The sequence below is a fragment of the Myotis lucifugus genome, unplaced genomic scaffold (genome assembly GCF_000147115.1).
Source record: "Myotis lucifugus unplaced genomic scaffold, Myoluc2.0 scaffold_740, whole genome shotgun sequence".
Taxonomy (NCBI): Eukaryota; Metazoa; Chordata; class Mammalia; order Chiroptera; family Vespertilionidae; genus Myotis; species Myotis lucifugus.
The window spans coordinates 289,937-314,102 of NW_005871788.1; the positions used below are offsets into that span (position 1 = coordinate 289,937).

The 24,166-nt window shown below is 47.9% G+C and overlaps 1 protein-coding gene across 1 annotated transcript; it reads right to left on the reverse strand.

Moving 5' to 3' along the window:
* Positions 1–6,465: 6,465 nt before the first annotated feature.
* Positions 6,466–8,236, reverse strand: LOC102437472 (sperm-associated antigen 11-like). Its single transcript, XM_006105965.1, has 2 exons — positions 8,182–8,236; positions 6,466–6,698 (listed from the first exon to the last, which is right to left on the reverse strand). Exons 1-2 carry the CDS (start codon positions 8,234–8,236, stop codon positions 6,466–6,468), a joined length of 288 nt encoding a protein of 95 aa, XP_006106027.1.
* Between the last annotated feature and the right edge of the window lie 15,930 nt (positions 8,237–24,166).

Consider the following 24,166-nt stretch of genomic DNA (forward strand, 5'->3'; position numbering starts at 1 on the left):
ACGCCTTTCCACAGATCCCAAGGCCCGTCCACCTTTCCCTGACCTGTCTCACTTGCATGATGGATGCCTGGCTAACTGGACTTTAGGGAGCTGCTTAAAATATACTTCATCTTGCTTTCAGATCTTCCCGAAAACAGAGCCAAGGTACTCTCCTACCTTCTGGTCACATCTTAAGTGCAGGACTTGGGCTCTTTGAGAAAGACTCTCTGTGTCCTAACTTCCCCATGGACCTCAGAGGACCCAGCGCAGAGCTGGGCACGAGGCACATCTGCTTCCCTCGGGGCCTATATTCTCCTCTGTCCCTGCCACTCACCCAGAGGCCCCTGGTCGCTCCCCTGCACACTCACAGACCCCCTGCCCCTCACTGCAGCTCATACAGAGCCCACCTGATCCCTCTGTTCCTGATTTGAGAGCCCGGAAACACTTCCCCTTTTCCACCGCCTGCAGGACCTCACTGCCCTCACGCATGGTGGAACTTACCCTCAGACACAGCCCTGGTCAATCCTTAATTCTCTGTCCTTTGCTCTTTCCTGTTCATTTTTTTCTTCCATTTCCTTCTTTTTGACCCCCTCCCTTACAATCATGGTACACACACTTTTTTCTGCTGACCTCTTTTGTTTGCATCTTTATTCTCATTCTTTTGCGTGCTAGGCACTAGCCCTCATGAACAACGCAGCCTGTGTAATGTAGATATGTACATGCATATTTAAGTGACAATGACTGAACATTTATTTTGTGCCGTGGGACTCTTTGTGCTTTGTTATACACATGTTGCAGAGTCAGGCTTCAGGAAACTTCTCTCAGCTCGATTGAGGTATAACTGACCAAATGGTGAGATACTAAAATTGCACGGCCTGATGGATGTCCCCATATAGTTAGTGATACACCCTTCATCTCACACCTTTATCTGTCTATTCCTTTGGTGCAAACCTTCTTCCTTTTTTGGTTTTCTAACCTTGAACACAAATTTCAAACTTGCCTCAAGTGGCCCCGCTTCACTGAGGTAGCTCTACAAACTACCCAGATCTGTCCCAAGTCTGTCAGACCCCCGCAGGGGGAGCCTCAGGCAGTATACATGATCCTAAGAGCTGCCAGGGTGGCACTGAGAACCACTGGATTGGAGGAAGGCAATTTCCCAGGAGGAAGGCCGCTCACCTGGCAAGACATAAACCTGGCCTGGTGGCTGGCCACCAGCTGTGCTCCTCTGGGCTCCCCCTGTGGCTGCGCCAGGACAGCAGTCGAGTGAAACTGTGGCTTTTCCAGTTCCTTTGGCCGTGCTTGTTGGGGACTGCACCACACCCAGCTCCATGCCTGAGCATTCAGTTTCCTGAGTCACCGTGATGCTTGGCTGTCAGCTGCTCAGAGGGACCAATGCCAGGGCCCTGCCAAGTGCCACCCACTGGGCGTGCTCTCAACTTCCTTCATTTCTTCCTTCCTTTCTTCCTTCTTTTCTCCATCTCTACTTCCCTCCCTCCCTTCTTCTCTCTCCTCCCTCTTTCCCTCCACAGCCATGCAGTAGACACAGAGATAAATGTTCAAGAAAAAGCGTTGCACACGAGACAGGCTCTGGGCTGTGAAGGAAGCAGGTGAGGGTTCTGAGTGGAGGGGGGTCCGAGCCCCTTGAGGTGTAAGGAGGGAATGCCTGTCATTCATTCCTGGTTACTCCCTGAGTCAGCTCAGAAGAGGAAGTTCCCGGAGGGACAGTCGGGATAATTATACTTGCCTCTGGATGAGTCACTGGGGGGAGGATGCAGACCTGCCCAGCATTCACCACTGGACCCTGCTGGACACAGTCTGGTCCCTGCCCCTGCCCCTGCTGGCTGCCTGGGTCCCGGACCACTCCCAGAACGGCCAACCCCTCCGGGGTCAGAGAGGGTGCATGACCCCGGGCCACTTCCACCAGGATCAGAGGCAAAGTCCCCTGTCTGCCCGCACCTCCTCCCACTGCAAGCTGGAGGGGATATAACGTACATAGTGATACCCCCACAGGTCTGGCACCCACCTGACACCCCACACAGAGCAGTGTCTCAGAGGGAGGACAGGCAGGTGGGCCCCATGGGGAGTGGGCCCAAGGTCCCAGGTCGGGCTGCAGGGAACACATCTTTTGCTTTCTACTTGTTTGCCTGCTGGCAATCCTGTCCCAGTCCCTGTAGAATCCCCAGAGGAGGTGGCCATGGGGCACAGTGAGTGGCAGACCTGGGCGGCACCCGTGGGTCCTCCTCTGAGCCAGTGATTTCCACTGCCTTGGGCTTCCTCCCCACAGTTGAGAGTGCTCAGCACCGGGCCCTGGGGCATCTGAACTCCACAAGGGGCAGGGGTGAGCTTGGCCCTCACTGTCCGCTGTGCTTCGGTGGCCTGGCCCCTCTCTCAGATAAGAAGAGGTGCACAGAGATGCCTTAATGGCAGCCTGACCCATGCAGTACACACACCTGTAATGGAACTTGGAGCTGGGAAGAGACCAATGAGGCATTCCAGTCTAACTCGTGCCAAGAAAGACAAGCTAGGCATGCTGGGAAGTCAGGCTCCCTCAGGCTCAACCTGACTTTATTTCCAGCTGCTGCTCTTCTCGTTTTCAATGTTTTTGTTTTATATATTTAATTGATTTCAGAGAGGAATGGAGAGGGGGAGAGAGAGAAAAACATCAATGATGAGAGATAATCATCAATCAGCTGCCTCTTGCACACCCCACACTGGGGATGGAGCCTGCAACCTGAGCCTGTGCCCTGACTGGGAATCGAACCCTGACCTCCTGGTTCATAGGTCAACCAGTGAGCCATATGGGCTGCCTAATTTTTTGTTTTTTAATTACATTTGACATACAATATTATATTAATTTCAGGTGTACAGAATAGTGGTTAGACATTTATATAACTTACAGTGACACCCCCCTAAGTGTAGTACCCACCTAGTTACTGCAATAGTATTGACTATATTCCCTGTCTGTACTTTGCATCCCTGTGACTATTCTGTAACTGCCAATCTGTACTTCTCAACCCCTTCCCCTTTTTCTTTCTTTAGCAAGAAGCCATTATCAAAACCGGCCAGAGGCACCGGAGATGGCAGCGCGCCCTCTGTTGGCTATTGTAGGGATCGACAGACTGCCTGTGGCCAAGATAGTTTCTCGCTTTGAAAAATGGTCATCATTTGGGGCTTCCTGCTCTCTTAGAGCCACACCAGGGCGTCTTAGGACCACATTCAACTCAATGCTTTAAAAAAGGGGAAGGATGCTGTGGAGATGAAGGGACTTATTCCATATTTCAGAGAGGCAGTGCAAACACTGGCATCCAGGTCTTTGGGACACATTTTCACAGGATGAAGTCAAGGGTCGGATTGACTCTAGTGCAGCTGCTGAGGACACCGGCACCCCTCCCGCACCTGGCCTTAATTCCCTGCCCGGCACCTTTGCCTCCCGAAACCCCAGCCAGTGCTGGGGCACCTCTTCCTTGCCACCTCTGACAAGGGTATACCAGCACTCCTGCCAGAGAGCCTGATGCTGTCACCAGGAAGGCTCCACCAGGCCCCATTTTCACGAGAAGATGTTTCTGTTTCCATCAGGAAAGGTAAACAGTGCCGAGGAGGCCGCGTGCAAATCCCCTGCCAGCGGGTCCTGGGCTCTGCCTAGGGCCCAGCAGGCTGTCTGTCACCTGACCCTCCACGGACAGAAGATCCAATGGTTTCCTCTCCTCACCTCCCTGATGGAGCCCCCCACCCCTAGGACCACTGCTTCAGTGTTGAGTCTGCTCTACAGCCTGGAGAGTTGTGAGGGTCCCAGTGTCTGGACCAGCTGCCTCGTTTTGTTTTGGAGGAAAATTAGGCCAAGAGAAGGGACTGGCTGCCAATGGCACCTTCTCAGCAGAAGACAGGGACCGCAACCCACTTTCTAGCATCTGGGCCTGGCCTGTCCCCCCAGGTTTTGTTGGGTTTTACTCGCGGGTGGAGGTGGAGTGTTGGTGCTCTGGGCAGAGCCTGTGTGTGCCCACCTGATAGGGCAGGAATAGAATATCGGGGACCAGCTAATTGTAAGAAATAGTAATCCACCCTAACCGGTTTGGCTCAGTGGATAGAGCATTGGCCTGCAGACTGAAAGCTCCCAGGTTCAGTTCCGGTCAAGGGCATGTACCTTGGTTGCGGGCACATCCCCAGTGGGAGGTGTGCAGGAGGTGACTGATAGATGTTTCTCTCTTATCAATCTTTCTAACTCTCTATTCCTCTCCCATCCTCTCTGTAAAAAATCAATAAAATATATTTTTTAAAAAGAAATTGTAATCCTGCTCTGTTAACTGTGATTGTGTTGTTCTGACTAAAGAAGGTACATTCTAACCAGCCTGGGATGGGACCTGGGAGGTCACCTGGAAATGCAGCCCACCAGGAAGCTGCCTGTTATCATGGAAAGATTAACAACCTGTTGCAGAAACCAGAGTTGCCAGCCCACTGAAGACCCCAGCCCTTTGCATATCACTAGCCTTTGAAGACCCCCAGCCTTTGCACACCCACAGGCCATTGCAAATCTCCAGCCCGCATTACCTGTAAACTGCCCATTTGCCCTTCTGCCTACTTTCCCACGTAACCTTTGTCCTTCTCCCCGATGTAAGCCACTGGCTTATGGTGGGGGGCAGAGCAGATTTTGTGGGTGACCTGCTGCTCTCCCATGCTGCAGGCAGGATTGGAATGAATGCTCATATGTGACTCAGCTCTGTCACTGCTGAATTGGCTCAAGCAGTGACAGGCAGCCCAGACCCTTTGGATGTCCTGAAGCCTGAGATGTGTGTTTCCTGGGGACCTGACATCCACCTGGTCCACATGCAGGAATATGGCAGATCTGGAGTGGCCCCTGCCCTCTGAGAGGGGGGCAGAGGGCTCCCCGGGGGTGCCCGTGGATAGGAAGGGTTCCGCTGCAATGCCCCATGGGTTTGCTTGAGAGATTGAGGAAACGAAGCTAGGAGTGAGTGCTGATGAGTCTGGGAGAGGCCCAGGCATTACCCCAACATTCACTGGACTTGGGCTTGGAGACAGGCAGCAGAAGTCTGCTTTCCAGGGACTCCAGAGGCAAGCTCAGCTGATTCATGAGCCACTGGTTTGGGCAGTGGACAGAAACATTGGAACAGGGTGTCTTGTTGAGCTGTTAGTCTAGAAAAGCTGGGCACCTGATCTTGTACATCAGCACGTCCGATTTTATTATCTTTTATGTGTCTGACCTGTCGCTATTCACTGCCCTGGGACCCACTGGCTCAGAGATAAGCTATGAAGGGCAGCTTGAGCAGCATCCAGAGGAAAGCAAAGGGGAGGGTGGAATGCTCAAGGCAGTATGTGTGGGGGAAGCGCCACATGATTTCACTCATGTGTGGGGCACAAAGCAAACTCGTGGACACAAACAGCAGCGTGGTGGTGGCTGCCAGAGGGAAGGGCGTGGGGGTGCATGGGGCCTAATATATGGTGATGGGAGAAGATTGGACTTTGGGTGGTGAGCACACGGTGCAATCTACAGATCCTGTAACACTGAAACCCACACCTGAAACCTATATGATCCTATTAACCGATGCCACCTCATCAATGTAATAAAAAGATTAAAAAAACAAATAAAGCTCCAGGGATCCTATTAGCAGGCACCCCACCTTGCTTCAATTGCCCAGAAGTATGTTCCTAAGAAGCAACTAGAACAACAAGCCCTTGGCCAGCAGGTATGCTGAGAATCCCACTTAGGAATGGCTAGCCCGGGCAGTACGCTTAGCCTCCTGACTTCCCTGCTACAATAGATTGTTGGGTTAACCAAGGGAGGTTACTAAGAGTAAACCTGTGAAAACAGTACAGTCCTAGGAACCCGAGACCTCCTGGGGTTATTGCTGGAGGGGCCAGGGGAAGGGCACAGTGCTCCCTGTGATCTGGGAGCACATAGGATGAGCTGATGTTGGGTTTGATATGGTCACTCAAGTGGACAAGAAGCAGGTGGGTTGGCTGTAATTCTGTCCCTGTGAAGATAAGATAGTTTAGACCTTGGTTTCAAGTTCACCCCCATCTGTGGGTAGGTAGGAGACACCCTCTGAAACAGAGAAAGGGAGTAGAATATTACAAAGTTCTGAGACTTCTTTTTAATTCTCACCCGAGGATATTTTTTCGTTGATTTTTAGAGAGAGTAGAAGGGAGAGGGAGAGACAGAGAAAAACACCCATGTGAGAGAGACACATCGATTGGTTGCCTCCTGCATGCTCCCTTCCAGGACTGCGGAGGAGTCTGCAACCAAGGTGCATGCCCTTGACCGGAATCACACCCAAGACCCTTCAGGCCACAGGCCGACACTCTATCTACTGAGCCACACTGACCAGGGCCCAAATTCTGAGACTCTGAAAAAACACTGACAAAGACAAAGTGAGAAAACTTTTAGGAAAATTCTTTCATCAGACCTCCACCCTGGATGCTGGACTCATTCAGCAAAGGTTTATTGAGCACCTATGTAAGCCATGCGTCCTTCTAAGCCCTTGGGGGACTCGAAGGTCCTGGTTGCCTTCCAGAAGCTTCCATGTCAGGTTTGTCACTTTTCTCCAGTTTATTGTTCCTCTCTTCCTCTGCAGTGGATATGCAGCACCTGTTCCAAGGGTCAGAGCAGATCTCCCCCTTCCTCTCACCACCGTGGCAGAAAAAGAGTCTGCAGGTTCCGTGTTGCATCATGCAGATAATATTTCGAATTCCAGGTGGGATATCGCCTGTGGACACGATAGAAGAGAGTTGATATTTCCTTCACACAGAGAATGAAGGCGGAGCCCAGCCCACAGCCCAACTCCAGGTGGTGACTGTATTTTCACAGCGTTGACTTTCTCGGAACAAGCTCCAGGCTTCCTGAGCTCCAGTTTCCCAGCTTTAAAACAGGAACAATAAGCTATGCCTCAAAGTGCCGCCTGGACTTGTCCATTTTATTCCAGATTATTAGGGTGTGACTGGTTCCAACCTCCCTGGGCACGATGTGAGCTAACGCATTAGGGAGGGCAAAGGCAGTTTGGGTGACCGGAGTGGAAGAATGAAGGGTGGGTCTTGGTCACCAGGAAACTTGGAAATAGTTCTGACCCTCAGTTTGTGGCCCAATTTTCATTTTTATATCCTACAATGAAAGGCAGAAAATAAAGCCTCTCTCCTCACCCTTACTTGTGCGTGTGTAGGTCAGGCACAAGCACCTTATGTCCCCATTAGGAAAACATTTCATATTTGTCACAAGGAAAAAAATTGTAGCTATGTGAAGCAGTGGATGTTAATGAGACATGTCTGGTAAATAGATCACAATATACACAAATAGCAAATCACTGCATTATACACCTTAAACCAATATAATGTTATAGGTCAATTTTACCTCAAAAATAATAAAAACCATTTGCCATTTGGAATGAGAGAATTTAAAAAAAGGTCTTATGTCGGGCCTTCAAATGCCAACTGTCATGCCTAAAAGGACACACACCGAAACTAAAGAGACACCACCCACCCTCCCACCCCGACTCCCCCGCAGTGTAGGTCTGGCACGATTAGAAACCTCGCATGTGCCTTGGCCACAAGGAGGCCCGGCTGGGGTCCTGCCTCAGTCAGCTCCATTCAGGTTTGGGGAGGACAGTGAGGTGAGCAGACAGCCCATGTCTAACGAAGGTGGAGGGTCCAGAGCCTGGTGACCTGGAGAATGGATTCTGGTCTTGCTGTTACAATAACGAACTATTTCTCCATGGACCTTTCATTTCACCGTCCCTGCCTCCGTTTTCCCATCTGTCAAATGGGCCCCGTGTGACTGACTACCAGGCCCGTAATTGTCCATCGCACAGCAGAACGTGAGTGAGAAGGTTTTCTCTCCCTGGAGAGTGAGGAGCTGTCCCTGGGGGTCCCGTCCTTCCTGGCTTTGCCAGGAACACCTGCCCTTGCCTTCTAAAGGCCTCACCCTGCAGTGCCCGCTTCCCGGCTGTCCCAGAGCAGAGTGCCCTGTGCCTTTGGCAGGATCCTGATTTCACATCAGTCTTTAAAACACTCTTCACAGGGGAGATGAAAACAGCCCAGAGCTGAGCCCTGGGGAGGAGGGGAGAAGGGGGCGGGGGGGGTACCTGCACCCTAACCCAGTGCAGACACACAGCCCTGTGGGGACATGTCCGTGAGTTCCTGCAGCCTCCCCAGCCTTCTTGGCCTCCCCCAGCCTCCTCCCTGGTCCAACAGGGTTACCTGAGTTCATCAGGACCAGGCAGTGGAGAACAGCGAGAAGAAAAAGGACCTTCATGAGGCTAACTCCTCGCATGCCCAGCCCTCCTGTGAATGGATGACGGTGCGGAGGAGCAGAGAGCAGCGGGGCTCAGACGGCCCTTATAGGGTTTGGGCCACACGTCAGCCCTGAGCACGTTTACCTGGTCCACTGAGTACGGCTGTGGGCAGAGGGTTCAGGACGCTCTTCTGCCTAAAAATAGACAGGCTTTCCGTGCTCAGAGGAGGGGGATGACCAGCCCTGAGTGATCAGGTGATGTGGGAAAGGAGCCTGCAGCCTGGAGCGATGTCGTTGCCCCCGGTTCTGGGTTCCGTGACAGGTCAGAAACATGCAGGTGGCTTGCCTGCCTCCAGAAAGTGGACACCAGGTGCTCTCAGACACACTCCCGACAGACAGGCCCACATGCCCAGAGGCACAGGCTCAAGGCCATCTATGGAGCCTCGTTCAGCACAACCACCGACCGAACAGATGTGAGTCACAGCAGAGTAATTGGGCCCTGGCACCCCCACAGAAGTGGGGACAGAATCCCACTGTGGTGCACGGCCCAAACATTCGCTAGCTTAAGAAAGGGGGGGAAAGCCCAATAAAACATACACTATTATTTTTAAAATGTGGTAAACCAAATCTGTATGCGAAAAATCAAGAAATTGTCTGTTCTGGGGAAGAGGGTAGATTCTTCTCTCATTGGACAAAGTCTTCTTCTTTTTTTGTTTTTTGTTAACTCTCACTCGAGGGTATTTCTCCATTGATTTTTAGAGAGAGTGAAGACAGGGGAGAGATACACAGAGAGAAACTTTGATGTGAGAGAGACATATCAATTGATTGTCTTCTACTTCAGAGAAGAATAAACCTCCAATTAATAAATCTGTTTATTATTTGAAGTTCTTTTCTTTTTTAAATATATTTTTATTGATTTCAGAGAGGAAGGGAGAGGGAGATAGAATCATCAACAATGAGAGAGAATCACTGATTGGCTGCCTCCTGCACGGCCCCTACTGGAGATCAAGCCGCAACCCGAGCATGTGCCCTGACTGGGAATAGAAACAGGGACACCTCAGTCAACACTCTATCCACTGAGCCAAACCAGCTGGGGCCGAAGTTCTTTTCTTAAGGAGCATTTGTTCTCACACATCTCTGGAACCTCCCACTGTAAAAAGGTCATAAGCAGTTCGCCTTGCCCCTTGGGATTATAATTATAATTCTTCATGCTCCTTGCTGATGGAGAAGGCATAGCTAGCTATGAGAAACAAGAACTATTGTTTGGTAAAAATACTGCAACCTATCTATCCAAGTATAAGAGTCATTTTAGAAAGGTACCTTAGTGGATGAGATAATGAAAAGTAGGCTTTATGCTTTGCATTCATTCTCACTATTTATACTGATTTAGAAAAGATTGAAGATTTTTTTTTCCCTAGCAGTGAAGCCACAGCTCAAATGTTGTGAAATGATAGTTGGGAAATTGTTTTCTGTATAGTTTGGAAATGCTGAGCTATGTTGGAGAGTCAGCTCACTTGGGGGAGAAATAAATGAATACTGTCAGGATTTATCATCCATAAATTCCATACATGAATTTGTTTCCCAGTCACAGACCTGGAAGGCAATGTCTAAGGAAGAATTTCGTGAATAGTTCTGGAGACTCGGGCGTGCCAATCCCAGGAAGACAAGCTAGAAAGTCAAGCTCCCTGACTAAGCCCATTAATCTGGTCTTAGGTTCACACGTTCATGAAATTGTGGGTTGAAAGGAACCAAGGCTCAGTTTGTTCCAATACAGAAGAAAATTATTCTGGTGGGCATGATCTTCACATAAAAGAAGATGAAACAAGGAGAGATAAAAGATACACTTAGGCCTGCAAACATTTGACAGTCGTAAAAACATTCATGTATATTAAAAGAAAATCTTGATTCAATTCAACAATTATTAGACAAACAACCCAATTAAAAAATCAAATGGGCAAAGGACTTGAGTAGACATTTCCTCAAAGAAGAAATACAGACAGCCAACAAACATGCTCGACATCGATAGTCCTTAGGGAAATGAGATTGAAACCACAAAGAGATCCCACTTCCCGTGTACTGGACGGCCATGAGAAAACAACTATGAAATGGAAAACAGCAAGTATTAACAAGGATGTGGAGAAATGGGCACCCCCATCGATTGCTGCTGGGGATGGGAACAGTGCAGCCACTATAGAAAAGCTTGGTGGCTCCTTCGTAAGTCAAACATAGTTATCACATAAGCTAGGTAATAACTATATCGACATATACAATAACAGCAGATATTCAAATAACAACTTGTACGTGAATGTCCACAGCACTGCTATTCACAATAGCCAAAAAGTGGAAGAACTCGAATGTCCATCAGCTGATGAATAGATAAACAAACGGTGATGCGATCATACACTGGGGTGTCATTCAACAATAATAGGGGATGAAGGACTGATACATGCTCTCACGGGAATGAACCTTGAAAACACTCTGTTGAGCAAATTAAGATGGACAGGAAAGGCCACATGTTTTGTGACCCGATTTCTATGAAATGTGCAGAACCAGCAAATCCACTGGATGGGAAGCAGATCTGTGATTGCCAAGGGCTTGGAGGGAGGGGATTGGTGAGTGTGAGCTCACTGGATGATAAAATGTTCTGGAACAAGGCAGTGATGGTGGTTGCCCAACATTGTGAATGTAGGTAAATGCCCCTGAATTGCACACTTTGAAGTAGCAAATGTTTGTATTATGTGTATGTTATTACAACGAAAAGAGAAAACCTTGAGGATTTTTGAAATCACATAATATCAGAACAGAAGGGAGCCGTGAACAATTGTGCTGTTACAATTTCCCTCCTTTTAAAGAAAGTGACTCGCCAGAATGGTTCATTCCAGTTTTAGGAACCAGCCTTTGAACAGCTACAGGGGTTTCCAAATGCAATGAGCGGTAATGCCATGTGGACATGCCCGGACAGGCACAAACTACCCACCACCATGCCCAATACAACACCTGCAGATTGTATCTGTGAAACCCAAGATAAAACCCTTTCACCTTCAATGTTATGTCAATAGGGGGCAGACAAGACATGGTTCTTACTGTACTTGGTGCAAATGCCTCCCTGAGATAATTATTTAAAAACCCATAAAGAGAAAAGGACTGGGTGTCGGCCACATTTTCAAAGTAAAAAAAAAAAATTTCACTGATCTTTTAAAATGAAGAATGTATCAAAACCAGTACAATAGCCTCTAAAGTCTTATAAATGTGACAGCCTCTCTGGCCAGATTCTTCATCTGTCTGGGTGGTGGATTCTTCTATCTGCAAAGTAAAGTGTTATGATTGTAGGTCTCTTAGAGTCTGAAAGTTATGCAGTTCTTTGATTTTATCTATGCAGTGCATCTTACCTAATAATAGACAAACATGCAAATTGACCATACCTTTGCTACACCCCAAGCCACGCCCACCAGCCAATAAGAGCGACTATATGCAAATTAACCCAACCAAGATGGCGGCTGGCAGCCACGGAGCTGGAGCAAGCAGGAGGGTTGGTTGCCCCAATGATGGAGGAAGCCAAGTTTCCCACCTGCTGCGGCCTCCACTCAAGGCAACAAAGTTTCAATTATAGAAGGTAAATAAACCCCAGATACCTGCTTCCAGCCACCATGGCCACGGAGCTGGAGCAAGCAGGAGGCTGAGGAAGCCAAGCTTCCTGGCCCACTGCTGCCTCTTCTCAAGGCAACAAAGTTTCAATTATAGAAGGTAAATAAACCCCAGATACATGCTTCCAGTCGCCATGGCCACGGAGCTGAAGCAAATTAAAAAAAAAACACAAAAAAAGGAAAGGCTGGGAGCTTTGGTTGCCGGGGGGCTTGGTCAGTCTGAAAACAGCCATCAGCCCCTCACCCAGGCTGGCCAAGCACCCCAGTGGGGACCCCCACCCTGAAGGGGGTTTGGGCAGCCATGGCCACGGAGCTGAAGCAAATTAAAAAAAAACACAAAAAAAGGAAAGGCTGGGAGCTTTGGTTGCCGGGGGGCTTGGCCAGCCTGCAAACAGCCATCAGCCCCTCACCCAGGCTGGCCAGGCACCCCAGCGGAACCTCCACCCTGATCCAGGACACCCTTCAGGGCAAACCATTCGGCCCCCACCCATGCACCAGGCCTCTATTCTATATAATAAAAGGGTAATATTCAAATTGACCCTAACTGCAGAATGACTGGGAATGGCTGGTCACTATGACACACACTGACCACCAGGGCGCAGATGCTCAATGCAGGAGCTGCCCCCTGGTGGTCAGTGCGCTCCCACAGGGGGAGCTCTGCTCAGCCACAAGCCAGGCTGATGGCTGCCAGCACAGTGGTGGTGGTGGGAGCCTCTCCTGCCTCCTCAGCAGCGCTAAGGATGTCTGACTGCAGCTTAGGTCTGCTCCCTGCTGGCAAGTGGACATCCCCTGAGGGCTGCCAGGCTGCCAGAGAGATGTCTGACTGCCAGCTTGGGCCTGCTCCCCCAGGGAGTGGGCCTAAGCCAGCAGGTGGACATCCTCCGAGGAGTCCCAGACTGCAAGAGGGCATAGGCCGAGCTGAGGGACCCCTCCAAGTGCACAAATTTTTGTGCACTGGGCCTCTAGTTATTAATAATAAGCAATAATAAAATTGACATATAATTAACTGTCAGAAAGATTCCTATTGAAAAAAGACCATCGTAATGAAACTTTACTGTGGAATAAAAAATGGTGTGTATTTCCATGATATTTCAGAACTTTTTATTTGGCCTTTGGGAGATATGAGGCAATGACTTAACAGTTAAATGATGATGATCAAATAGAAAAATCTTTATTTGTTATTTTATAGAATCAATGAATCCTAATACCTTGCTTTTGTGCATTTTTTTATAATTGAAAATTAAATTCCACAAGTTTTGTCTCTCTTCAGCAATTCCATAATCTGGCAGGTGGGTTTTCATTGTTCCAGTTCTAATAGTTCAGAAATGGAAGCACAGGGAAGGAGGTTACAGGTAGCCTACAACGCTACCTTGTAGCAGGGCTTTGATTCTGGTGCCATGTTCTTTGTCTGCACATATTTGGTCTCCACAAAACCCCTTTTCCTTCATATGTGTCAATCATGTATTGTCATGACTTTCTTGCTTTAGGATGTCACTTGACTCACAGACATTTAATAGTAATAGCCAAGCACCTGGGAACTCCTTGGCAAGAGAAACTCTATCCAGCTAGTTGGTACCCATATCCCATACTTTATTACAGATGCGACACACACTCACTATAAAAGATTACAAGGAAAGAGGCCTCCTCACTGCCCCACCCTTACCAAGATATGACTTTAGGGCCTAAGAAGAGAACTCGCATTCATTAAAAACCAAGCATCAAATTGTCCATTGATTTTCCTCTTGGTTTCCTTATCTGGGTAAGAGAAACAGAGAGTTGCCTCAGGAAATTGCTTGGGGGCTATAAGTGTGGTACCTGGAAATCTAAGCACCATGTTTGCCATAAGGTGCATATGGTACATTGCTAGGACCCAAGATCAACAGTAATTAATATAAATGTGAGAGAAGTCTGGTCAGAAGGCTGAATGGGGTTTTTTGATATTCACAGGGATGAATATCTGCATTTTATTACCTACTGCTGATGACTCAATGGCCTAAAGCAAACTCCCCCAACCTGATAATCTTACTGTTTACCAAACATCACCTTTGATATGTCTGTTTGCATTCCTAAAAGGCAATTGTGTCTTCTAGTAAATAAAAGCATGTGGGAATGGAGACTCGTGGAACTTGGTCCCTTGTACCAAGATCACAACTGGCTTCCCCCATAATTTCCAAATTTATATTTCTTGTCTGTGTATTAATTTGCACATCAGCCCTTTCTCCAAGTCTTTGAACCCAAGGCCATACAGGCCGTGGCTTCACAGTACATGAGTCAGCTCCTGGGGACGGTGTGGTGACCGGGAGCCCAGTCCAGGCTCCTGAAAGAAGATGCTGTTTTCTTCTAATATACATGGACACACATGCACTGGAGCCTCCAGGCTCCAAAACCACATGGCATTCTGTGGCCCAGAAGGCAAAGGTCTTGGCCCACTTTCTGTTAGGGTCTGCTGGGAAGACCTCAAGACTGGACTTCTGCTGCCCAACATGTTCTAGGGTTTTCACTTCCAATTTCATTCTCTCTGTTTTACTAAATGAGTGCCCAGACACAGGTAGAACTGGGCTGGGACTCCCACACACCTGCCATCTAGGTGGCCCTCACAGAAGGTTCTGCTATTCTCAAATAATTGGTGACAAAAGTCACTCACTCTTTCCACTTGTTTATTTATCCCACAGAATGTCAGCTCTGTGCAGACAGGGTTTTGTGTGTTTGTTTCTTTGCTGAATCTTTAGCTGCCAGAACAGTGCTTGTCGTACAATAAGTGCTTTTAATATCTCACTCCTGAAGAAATAAGCAGAAATTTCAAGGTTCACTATCCCAGCGGAACCATCTCACTTCCCCGAAAACCACGGGGGGGCGGGGGGGGCTCTAGATTGTCTATAAAAAGCTGTTTCTGCCCTAACTGGTTTGGCTCAGTGGATAGAGCGTCGGCCTGGGGACTGAAGGGTCCCAGGTTCGATTCCAGTCAAGGGCATGTACCTTGGTTACGGGCACATCCCCAGTAGGAAGCGTGCAGGAGGCAGCTGATCAATGTTTCTAACTCTCTATCCCTCTCCCTTCCTCTCTGTAAAAAATCAATAAAATATATATATTTAAAAAAAAAAAATCTGTTTCTCTGTGATCAGAGGCTTAGACCCAGGGCTTGGTTCCCAGACCCTTGCATTACAGCAGCACAGCCCTCAGGTTTAGACTAAACGACACTGGGTCTCACTGCCTGCCTCTGTCAGGCTGCAGCTTCTCTTATTCTCTGACTCAGGATTCATACCACAGTATTCCTTTGAAATCATCTTCCCATTGACTTCCTCTTCCAGAGGCCATGTGGGTTCTTTCTTGTGTTTCTTTGGTTTGTTTTATTCCTGTAGCTTCAAATAAAGAACCCCAAAATGCCTCAGCAGCATCACCAGCCTCCTTTCCTTGAGCCTTGGAAACTGCTTTGGGGCTTTCTTCCTACTATCCCAACTCAACTCTTTAGTTATGTCCTATAACCATCCGTATTATGACCTCTGAATAGCTCACAGTCATTCACCAGACCCTTGACCAAGCTGGGAGGCTGGGACAATTGTTCATTGTTTCCCCATAGTCCTACCCAAAATTCTTGTCTCATTTGTGTCACAACCTCTTTCCCTTCCAGACCCACATAACTCATCACAGGAGAGCTCACCAAGCATCCCCATCACATTTCCTTTGTCTACCCAGGCTCCTGCGTGAGTCTTGGAGGCAGGCCTCTGCATAATTTGTCATCTTGCCACTTGCTCCCCAGGGTGAACTCATTCACACAAATACAACTCATCGATCATCAGGAGTTACGGGAATCACCAATGCAATTGCTGTTGGGGTTGGGACTGGAACCCAAGCATCAGCTTTGGCAGTATGTGGTTCTCCCTCTGCCCACACACTCACACACATGGTCCCCTGGGCACACAGAGCCATTGCCCTTCTGTGGGAACAGCACCTTTCCCAGAGCTTGCTGAGGAACTTGTCACCCTGTTTCGCCCAGTGCCCATCTTCCTGAGGGGCTTCCAGGAACCTTCTTCGAATCAACATGTGCCCTCTCAGAAACACCAAGGTCATCAGGACAGAAAAGGCCACACTTGAATCTTCTGGCTGGACGTGGGTCAGGGTCCTGGATGTCATCCCATCTCCACCTGGTCTGGGTTGGGCCATGGAATCTGGCCCTCAATTTGTTCTGCAGTGAAATAAGGATTATAATCGGCTCATGACAGGTGCCTGTATAGACAGACTAGAGCTCATATCCCCATTTGGCTCCTATGATGAGAGCTCTTCAAGGAAATTCTCGGAGCTCTCAGAGGAAGGAGAAGCAGAGTGGGGGCCAGTCAGAGGAGACCACAGGAGGCAGATGGAGGAGCAAGAACGGAGCTCTGGCCAGTGCCTGCTCCCGAAAGCATAAGACTGGCATGTGCTTCACTGCAGCACCCACTGTGCATTCACCAGAAATCAGATCTGGCCTCACAACAGGGCTGGGCTTGGTGTCCCCATAGCCAGGTTCGATCCCGTCCCTGATGTCCTAACATTACTCTTCTCACTCCAAGATCTACCAAGAAACATACATACAGTGTGTTAAGAAACTCAGTCTCTTCATTTGGACAGACTCATTTTTTTATTTTTGTTCTTATTGCCAAGGCAACCTGGGGTCCAGCAAGGTCTCTTACTATGACCCGAGAGGCAAGGGTGAGCCACCTCAGAGCAAGTCATGCCTGCAGGATCATGTGCACAGGGAGGAAAGGTCAGGTGTGGCCATTGTTATAGGAGCCAAGTTATAGGAGCCAAGTGAGGATATGAGTGGCTAAGCTGGCCCACCTGCGCCACTCCCACCCCCCAGCAGGTCTTGGGCACCGAGGAGGAAGTAGACTTCCAGATGACAGGAAGGCTTGGAGGTGGATGGGTCAGGGGGATCAAAGTGCCTGAAGGCTCCTGGTGCCAGGGGAGGCAGCACACTGAGTGAGGATGGTGGGCCTGGAGAGCAGGCGGCCAGGCAGTCGGGCGTGTTGACACTGGCTCTGCGATGACCCGAAAGCCACCTGCCAGCTGAAGGCTCTCTTCCCACCAGAGGTACAGCTGGTGTCCATCAAGCCTGCCGCTCACCCTGCACTCCTGAAAAGAACCACACAGTGTAATCAACAGTCAACTGGCCCAAAACAGCCCGGAAAGCCCTTGAGTCCATCCAAGCAGAACTGCATAAATTATCAGAGAATGATAGGAAAAAAAACAGATTTTACTTCTTTCTTATAAATCCTAAAGTAGGATGCAAAATCTCTCTGGGTAACAGGTGTTACTGTTTTATAATCTTAATGCCCAGAAAGTTCTTTCTTCTGTTAAATTTATGACTTTCTTGATGTGACTTAAATCTAGTATAGAATGTCTTCACCTCCCCCTCTGCCCTGATTCCCTTTGCTACAGCCACACTGGCCCTCCCTCTTGTCATTCCTCAAATAGCCTACATGCTTCTTCCTGGGCACTGGCTGTGTGGTTTCTTGCTGGGACGCCCACTGCCCATCAAACATAGACCAGACCACAGAGGGCCCACCCCTCACCTCCTTCAGGTCTTCACTCCCAGTCTACCTCTCAGTGAGACCTTCTCTCCCTCCTGCCTCCAGAATGCCACCCTCTGCCTCACAATTTGTATTCCCTGCCCAACATTTTTTCTGTATCGTTGATCACTTTCTAATATATCGTATTTTTACTGACATATATTGCTTTTCTGTCTCCCAAATTTGAATGTGAGCTACATGATTGTGGGGGATTTTGTTCATTACTGGACCTCCTGAATCTAGAACAGTACCTGGAGCACTGTGCATGTTTACTGCATGGTTTTCGAAAGAATGAGTGAGTGAAAGAATGAATGAGTGAGTGAATGTGTGAGTGAATGAGAGAGGGAGTGATAACAGGGGCACCACTAGAGAGACTTAGGAGAATGATGACATACTTAGATATACTTTTGCCGAGAGGACTCTAGTTTTCTCCATCTCCTTATCAATCATCTCAGCTTTATGCTTTCTTTCAAAGATCCCCTCACATGCACACTAGTCCCCACTTTCAACTTATAGTTAATCACTATTTTAACCCTTACACCAAAACAAACAAACAGAAAACTCCCTTTAGTACATTTTTGTTCTTATCACTTAGAAGGAGATGCTGACATCCTCAGGCTTACTTTGCTGATGTGAGCAGAGTTTTGGAAGATGATCACCACCACCAATTTGGGATTTGACCTTCACACCCATCCAAGGTGAAGGGAGTTATCCTCTTTCTGTCCTAACTTCTTTCGCCAGATGCAGTATAATAATTTGTCTAGACCAGGGGTGGACAAACTTTTTGACTCGAGGGCCACAATGGGTTCTTAAACTGGACCGGAGGGCTGGAACAAAAGCATGGATGGAGTGTTTGTGTGAACTAATATAAATTCAAAGTAAACATCATTACATAAAAGGGTATGGTCTTTTTTTTTTTAGTTTTATTCATTTCAAACGGGCCAGATCCGGCCCGTGGGCCATAGTTTGCCCACGGCTGGTCTAGACCAAAGAATCAACTGGTCAATCAATTAAAACTATTTTCTCATCACTTACTTTGCTTGATGTAAACATCCAAGGCTACATTGCTGATGGACCTTGACCTAGGACCAGGGTCCCCTGATGCCCAATCTCTCAACTAGATGCAGCTAAGAAAACGTGGAGACAGATGGATACTTCACTTTTCTCTAGATCTTCCCTGTTGTCTCAGACACCACTGTCTTCTCTGGACCCTCTTCCATTCCACTGAGCTTTCTCTTTTCTCCCCTTTCAGTGCCCTCTGCATCTCCCTCAGCAACTCCTCATTTCTGTGCCAGATAAATTCTAATACTTTTTCAAGATTTTGTTTCCAACTATAAGTAAATGACATTAAAAAATATCTCTATTTTTATTTATTTCAGAGGGAGAGAGAGAGAGAGAGAGAGAGAGAGAGAGAGAGAGAGAGAGAGAAACATCCATGATGAGAGAATCATTGATCAGCTGCCTCTTGCACGCCCTCTACTTGGCATGTGCCCTGACCGTGAATGGACCATGACCTCCTGGTTCCTAGGTCAATGCTCAACCACTGAGACACACCTGCTGGACTAAGTAAAATACTTTACCCTTTTACTTCTTGTCTCTTCCTCTCTCCTGGAATCCATGGGTGAATGTCTCAGGTTTTCAAATTCAATGCGTCCAGAGCCAATCTAGTTTTCCCCCTGCTCCTCCTCCTCCTCCCCTCCTCCTCTGTGTGCTGCCTTGGTTAACACAACTCTTCCCCACCCAATGTCCTTCCTTCTCTGTCACAAAACCTGTAAGGTCAGTCTCTTCAGTTATCTCTCCCTTCACTGTTCCCTCTTCACAGACACTATGTCCTCTTAGTCACCAAGTGCGAGTCCCCAGGCTCCACCCATTGCCCTCATCTCTTACTCCTGATCCTGCCTCTAGTCTCACACATTTCCAGTCCATGCCCATTCTTTTGTCAGGATAAATGTTCTTAACTGAAGACCATGTTGATGTCACTGCCTCAGAGCACCTGGCAACCTTCTGTTGTTTAATAGTCTAAGGTCTTTAGCATAATACTTTTCTTTTGAGAATTTCACACAGCATTCCTACACCAGCCTCATCTGATCCTTGTAATTAGTCCCTCTTTTTGCATTTCCTTAGCAAACCATGCTTCCTGTCTCCACACCTTTCTACAAGCTCTATCTGTTGCCTGTAAACACCAGCTTCTCTCTTTCACTCAACAAACTCCTGATCATCTTCCAAAACCCCACTCACATTTCTCCAAGAACCTTTCTTAACACTCTTCTATTGATCCTCTCCACTCATCGCCTGGGATAGATCCACATGGTGGAAGATGTAGCATTTCATTGTTTCTATTTAGTAAGTGCTTTTCTCCCCACATATCCATGTTCTCAACTCATTATATTTGTCAGTGACTAGAACAAAGGTAGACCCTCAAAACATAGTTTTAATACAAAAGAATGAATTCCTTGAATGCTTGCCTATAAAGTTTATTACATCCACATCACCAGCAAAAATTATGTGATTTTGTTAATCTCTAGCCAAGTCACTTTCTCTAAGATCATGTCTATAAGATTATGCATAGCCCATTTTTATTTTTATTTTTCTACAGTAACATATTTAGACTTCCTAGCCCAGGTGACAATGCTCAGCTCCTCTCTGCTCAGGTCCTTCCCCAGACGACCTGCACGTGGGTCTGTGCCACGGCCCAGGAAGACAGCAGGTGGACGACCCTCTGGCTTCTGGGTCAGCAGTCTCAATTCTGAGGTAAACAGCAGGCATCCTTTCTTTCAGAGCAGTAGCCCACTTGTACTTCCATATAATTACAATATTCTTGACAGTGGCCTTCGCTTTTCCTGCAGTTGACAACTTTGAAACCTGTTCCATAGTCTGTATAAAGAAATAGCCAACATTAGTCTCTTAAGACCATCTCAAAAATAACTTTAGCCCAAAGGGCTATGGGAAGGATGGTGAGGGATAGGAAAGAGATGTCTTTTGCATATGATCTCCCACATTTCCATGCAACCATTCTGAGAGTAGAAAAGGCAGATTCTTGAATCGGACTTATATGTCACCTTCCAGATCCCTGTAAAATGAACAGCCAAATCAGAGGCAACTGGGAAGGCTAATAGTGATGGGTGTGTTACAGAGCAAATGTGACTCCTTGACTTAGAAGGTTGTGCAAGGGGACAGATAAGAACTCTCTAAGGCAACCTGGGAAGTGGTATGGCCCCATCAAATGTGTACAAATGCAGTGGTCCCCTGGGAGGGGGATTGAGCCCTTCTTGTGGGAGAGGTGGGCCAGCTAGGCTAGGCAAGGTGAACAGGGAAGACAGTGGGTAGAATTTTAAAGAATTGGAAAAAATTTCCCCTCATTATGGGGGAGTGCCTGAGTGACCACTTGGTCCCTTGAACAGGTGCCAAGTTAATTGAGTGATATTTCACTCCATAGTTCAAGGACTGAAATTATTAAACATTAGTTTTTCTTATCAATGGCATATTTTGAGGATAACTGATAGACAAGAGCAAGGGGCAAATGTTAAAAATATAGACGAACACAATGAAAGCAGAGGCCCAGGATCAGAGATCAAGGTACATGTCCTTGGGGAAGACTGCACCCCAAGGGTGCCCCCATCTCATCAGAGTCTCCACCACCAATTTGGGATTTGACCTTCACACCCATCCAAGGTGAAGGGGAGTTACCCTTTTCCTATCCTAACTTCTTTCGCTAGATGCAGTATAATTATTTGGCTAGAGTCTAGCTGCTAGACCAAAGAATCAACTGGTCAATCAATTGAAACTATTTTCTCATCACTTTGTTTTCTTATCAGCACTCTTTTTTTTATATATAATTTAAAACCCTGAGTGTACACAATATGATGCCTATACCTCCGTGATACCATCCACAATCCAGGTAATACAGGAATATCACCTCCCAAAGTTTCCTTGTGTCCTTTTGCTTTTTTTTTCTTGTGGTCTGACCACTCAACATAAGACCTACAATCCTAACCAATTTTATAAACGGGAAACACAACGTTGTTAACTTGGAGGCCCAAGCTGTAAGCCAACCTCTGAAATCTATTCATCTTGCATAACGGAAGTTATATACCCAAACATTTAGAACAGCCAGCATGAAGAGCTGTGCATGGATAACATTATTACTCATGGAAGGTCCTAGGCACAGGGTTGCTCCAGTGACTCAGAAGACACACGGATGGAGCGGGTGAACTGGGCGCAGGAGGCTTACTTACCCGCCAGCAGGGGGGTGAGTGGCACAAGGTAGCGCTTTCCTGGGTGGTGAAGGCTATGAGAGTCATTGGTTCCAGGTCTGAAGGCCTCATCCCTGGGTGCCCTGGGGCCCTCAGTGCCTCCCTGGCTCACATGCCTGGTACCACACAGCCCTGTGTGGATACAGCAGAGGGTGTTTGGTGTCTATGCAGCCAACCCCTAGAGTTTAAGGTTCTCCCAGATACAGAAGGGAGACTGTCCTCTGTGAGGGGAGGGCATGGGAGAGGGAAGACAGAGGAGTCGGGGTTGGAGCCTCCCTCCTGGGAAGCCTGGGTCATCGGTACAGTCAGTGTTGCTGGGATGCCAGCCAGGAGACTCTCACCTAAAATCCCCACCAGTAAATGGGCTCCCAGGGTTTGGGGTCTCCCCACTCAGCCTGGACACCCATCCCTGAGTGACCAGGGGCGAGACCCTGGCCCTCTGGCCCAGGTCACAGCTCCCATTTACCTGGAAACAGCAGGGCTACCAGGAGTAGGGCCTGTGGCCAGAAGAGTCGCTCCATGCAGCTGTGGGACAGTGAGCCACAGGGCCTGGTGGGCTGGCAGGCAGTGGGGCCCTTTATTGCTGAGCTGGCAGCATGGCCTGAACCCGGGAAGGGCAGTGTTCCAGGTAATGTTCTGGTCACAGAGGACTCAAGGGGACATATTGTCCTCCCTTGCTGGCTGGATGAACACTAAGCCATCTTCTCAGGAAATAAATACCGTGCCTGAATGCCTTGTGTGGGTTGTGAATAAGAAAGAACAGAGCCCTAGCTGGTTTGGCTCAGTGGATAGAGCATTGCCCTGTGGGCTGAAGAGTCCCAGGTTTGATTCCAGCCAAGGGCACATGCCTGAGTTTCGGGCTCGATCCCCAGTAGGGGACATGCTGGAGGCAGCTGATCAATGATTCTCATCATTTATGTTTCTTTCTCTCTCTTCCTCTCCCTTCCTCTCTGAAATCAATAAAGAAATACATTTTTTTTAAAAAAGAAAGAAAGAGCAGGGTGCCCTGGCCAGTTTTGCTCAGTGGATAGAACGTCGGCCTATGTACTGAAGGATCCCAGGTTCATTCTGGTCAGGGGGCACATGCCTGGGGTTGGGGCTCAAATCCCCAGCGGGGGGGGGGGGGGGCGTGCAGGAAGCAGCCAATTGATGATTCTCTCTCATCATTAATGTTTCTCTCTCTTCTTCTCCCTTCCTCTCGGAAATCAATATATATATATATATATATATATATATATATATATATATTTTTTTAAGATGAAAAAGCAAGAGTAGGTAGGGTAAAAGAAGAGTCGCAGATAGAGGGAGAAATATTCAGGTACCAATATTGATGAATTATGAATCAAAATATAACAGTGTTGCCCTAGCCAGTTTGGCTCAGTGGATAGAGCATCGGCCTGAGAACTGAAAGGTCCCAGGTTGGATTCCGGTCAAGGGCACGTGCCAGAGTTGTGGGCTTTATCCCCTGGGGGGGGGGGGCATACAGGAGGCAGCCGATCTATGATTATCTCTCATCATGGATGTTTCTATCTCTCTCTCCCTCTTCCTCTGTGAAATCAATAAAAATATTTTTTAAAAATATATATAGCCAGTGTTTTCATAAGCACCACTCAGCTAAAGGTTTGTTCTAATTCATTAAAATTACTTGATCTAATTAGATGAAGAAATTGAGCCCCAAATAGTCACCTCTCAGGTCCTGTCTGGAACTGAAAGGCAAACAAGCTTCCCAGACATTTCTGAAAAGAATAACCCGCCCACAAGGAGCTGATTCTGTGCTTTGATGGGCAAAGTCTGGGAGGTTGTTAGGAGGCAGCTGGAGTCACACCTTCCCTAAAGGAACGATATTCTGAGCTGCGGTCCTCGTCCACCAACACTCTGTGTCCTAGAGAAATGATCAAGCCCTTTGCCTGCCGAAAGCCACCTCCATCCTGATGGGGATGGCAACAGGACCCTTGCAGAATATCTCATCCTTGCTTCTAGCTCTTCCTAAAAGGATGTTGTCCATACACCTAATGCATAGCATGGTTCTCCTCTAACCTATCAGGGTGTGAGATCTCAGGTCATTTGAACCAAGGAGAGGGGGAGCAAGACAGCAGAGGCTGCACGACCAAGGAGGATGCTCGAGGTGGTGTTCCTGCATCTCACACTCGCGTTTTCCAGGAGGTAATGAGCTCCACCTGGAGGCCAGGAGGAGGAGGTGCTGACCATCTCATCACTGCCGGTTCCTCTTCCCAGGTAGGACCTTGGTGTAGATCTGCTCCCCCATGTTCTTCTCTCTCTCTCCTCTCTTTCTCTCTCTCATTCAAATAATTCAAAAGTGGAAAATGTCCAAACTGCATTCTTCTTTCTGTTGATTTTCATGAGGCTAAATTCAAAGGCGTATTGGTCTTCCATTTCAAACTGCAGCCTTCAGATCCGTCCCACCCTTCAGAGAAAGAAGAGACAGCAATGCTGTCGAGTTTCCGAATGTGTATGCAGTACGTCAACTATGTCTTACTAATTCTGGAA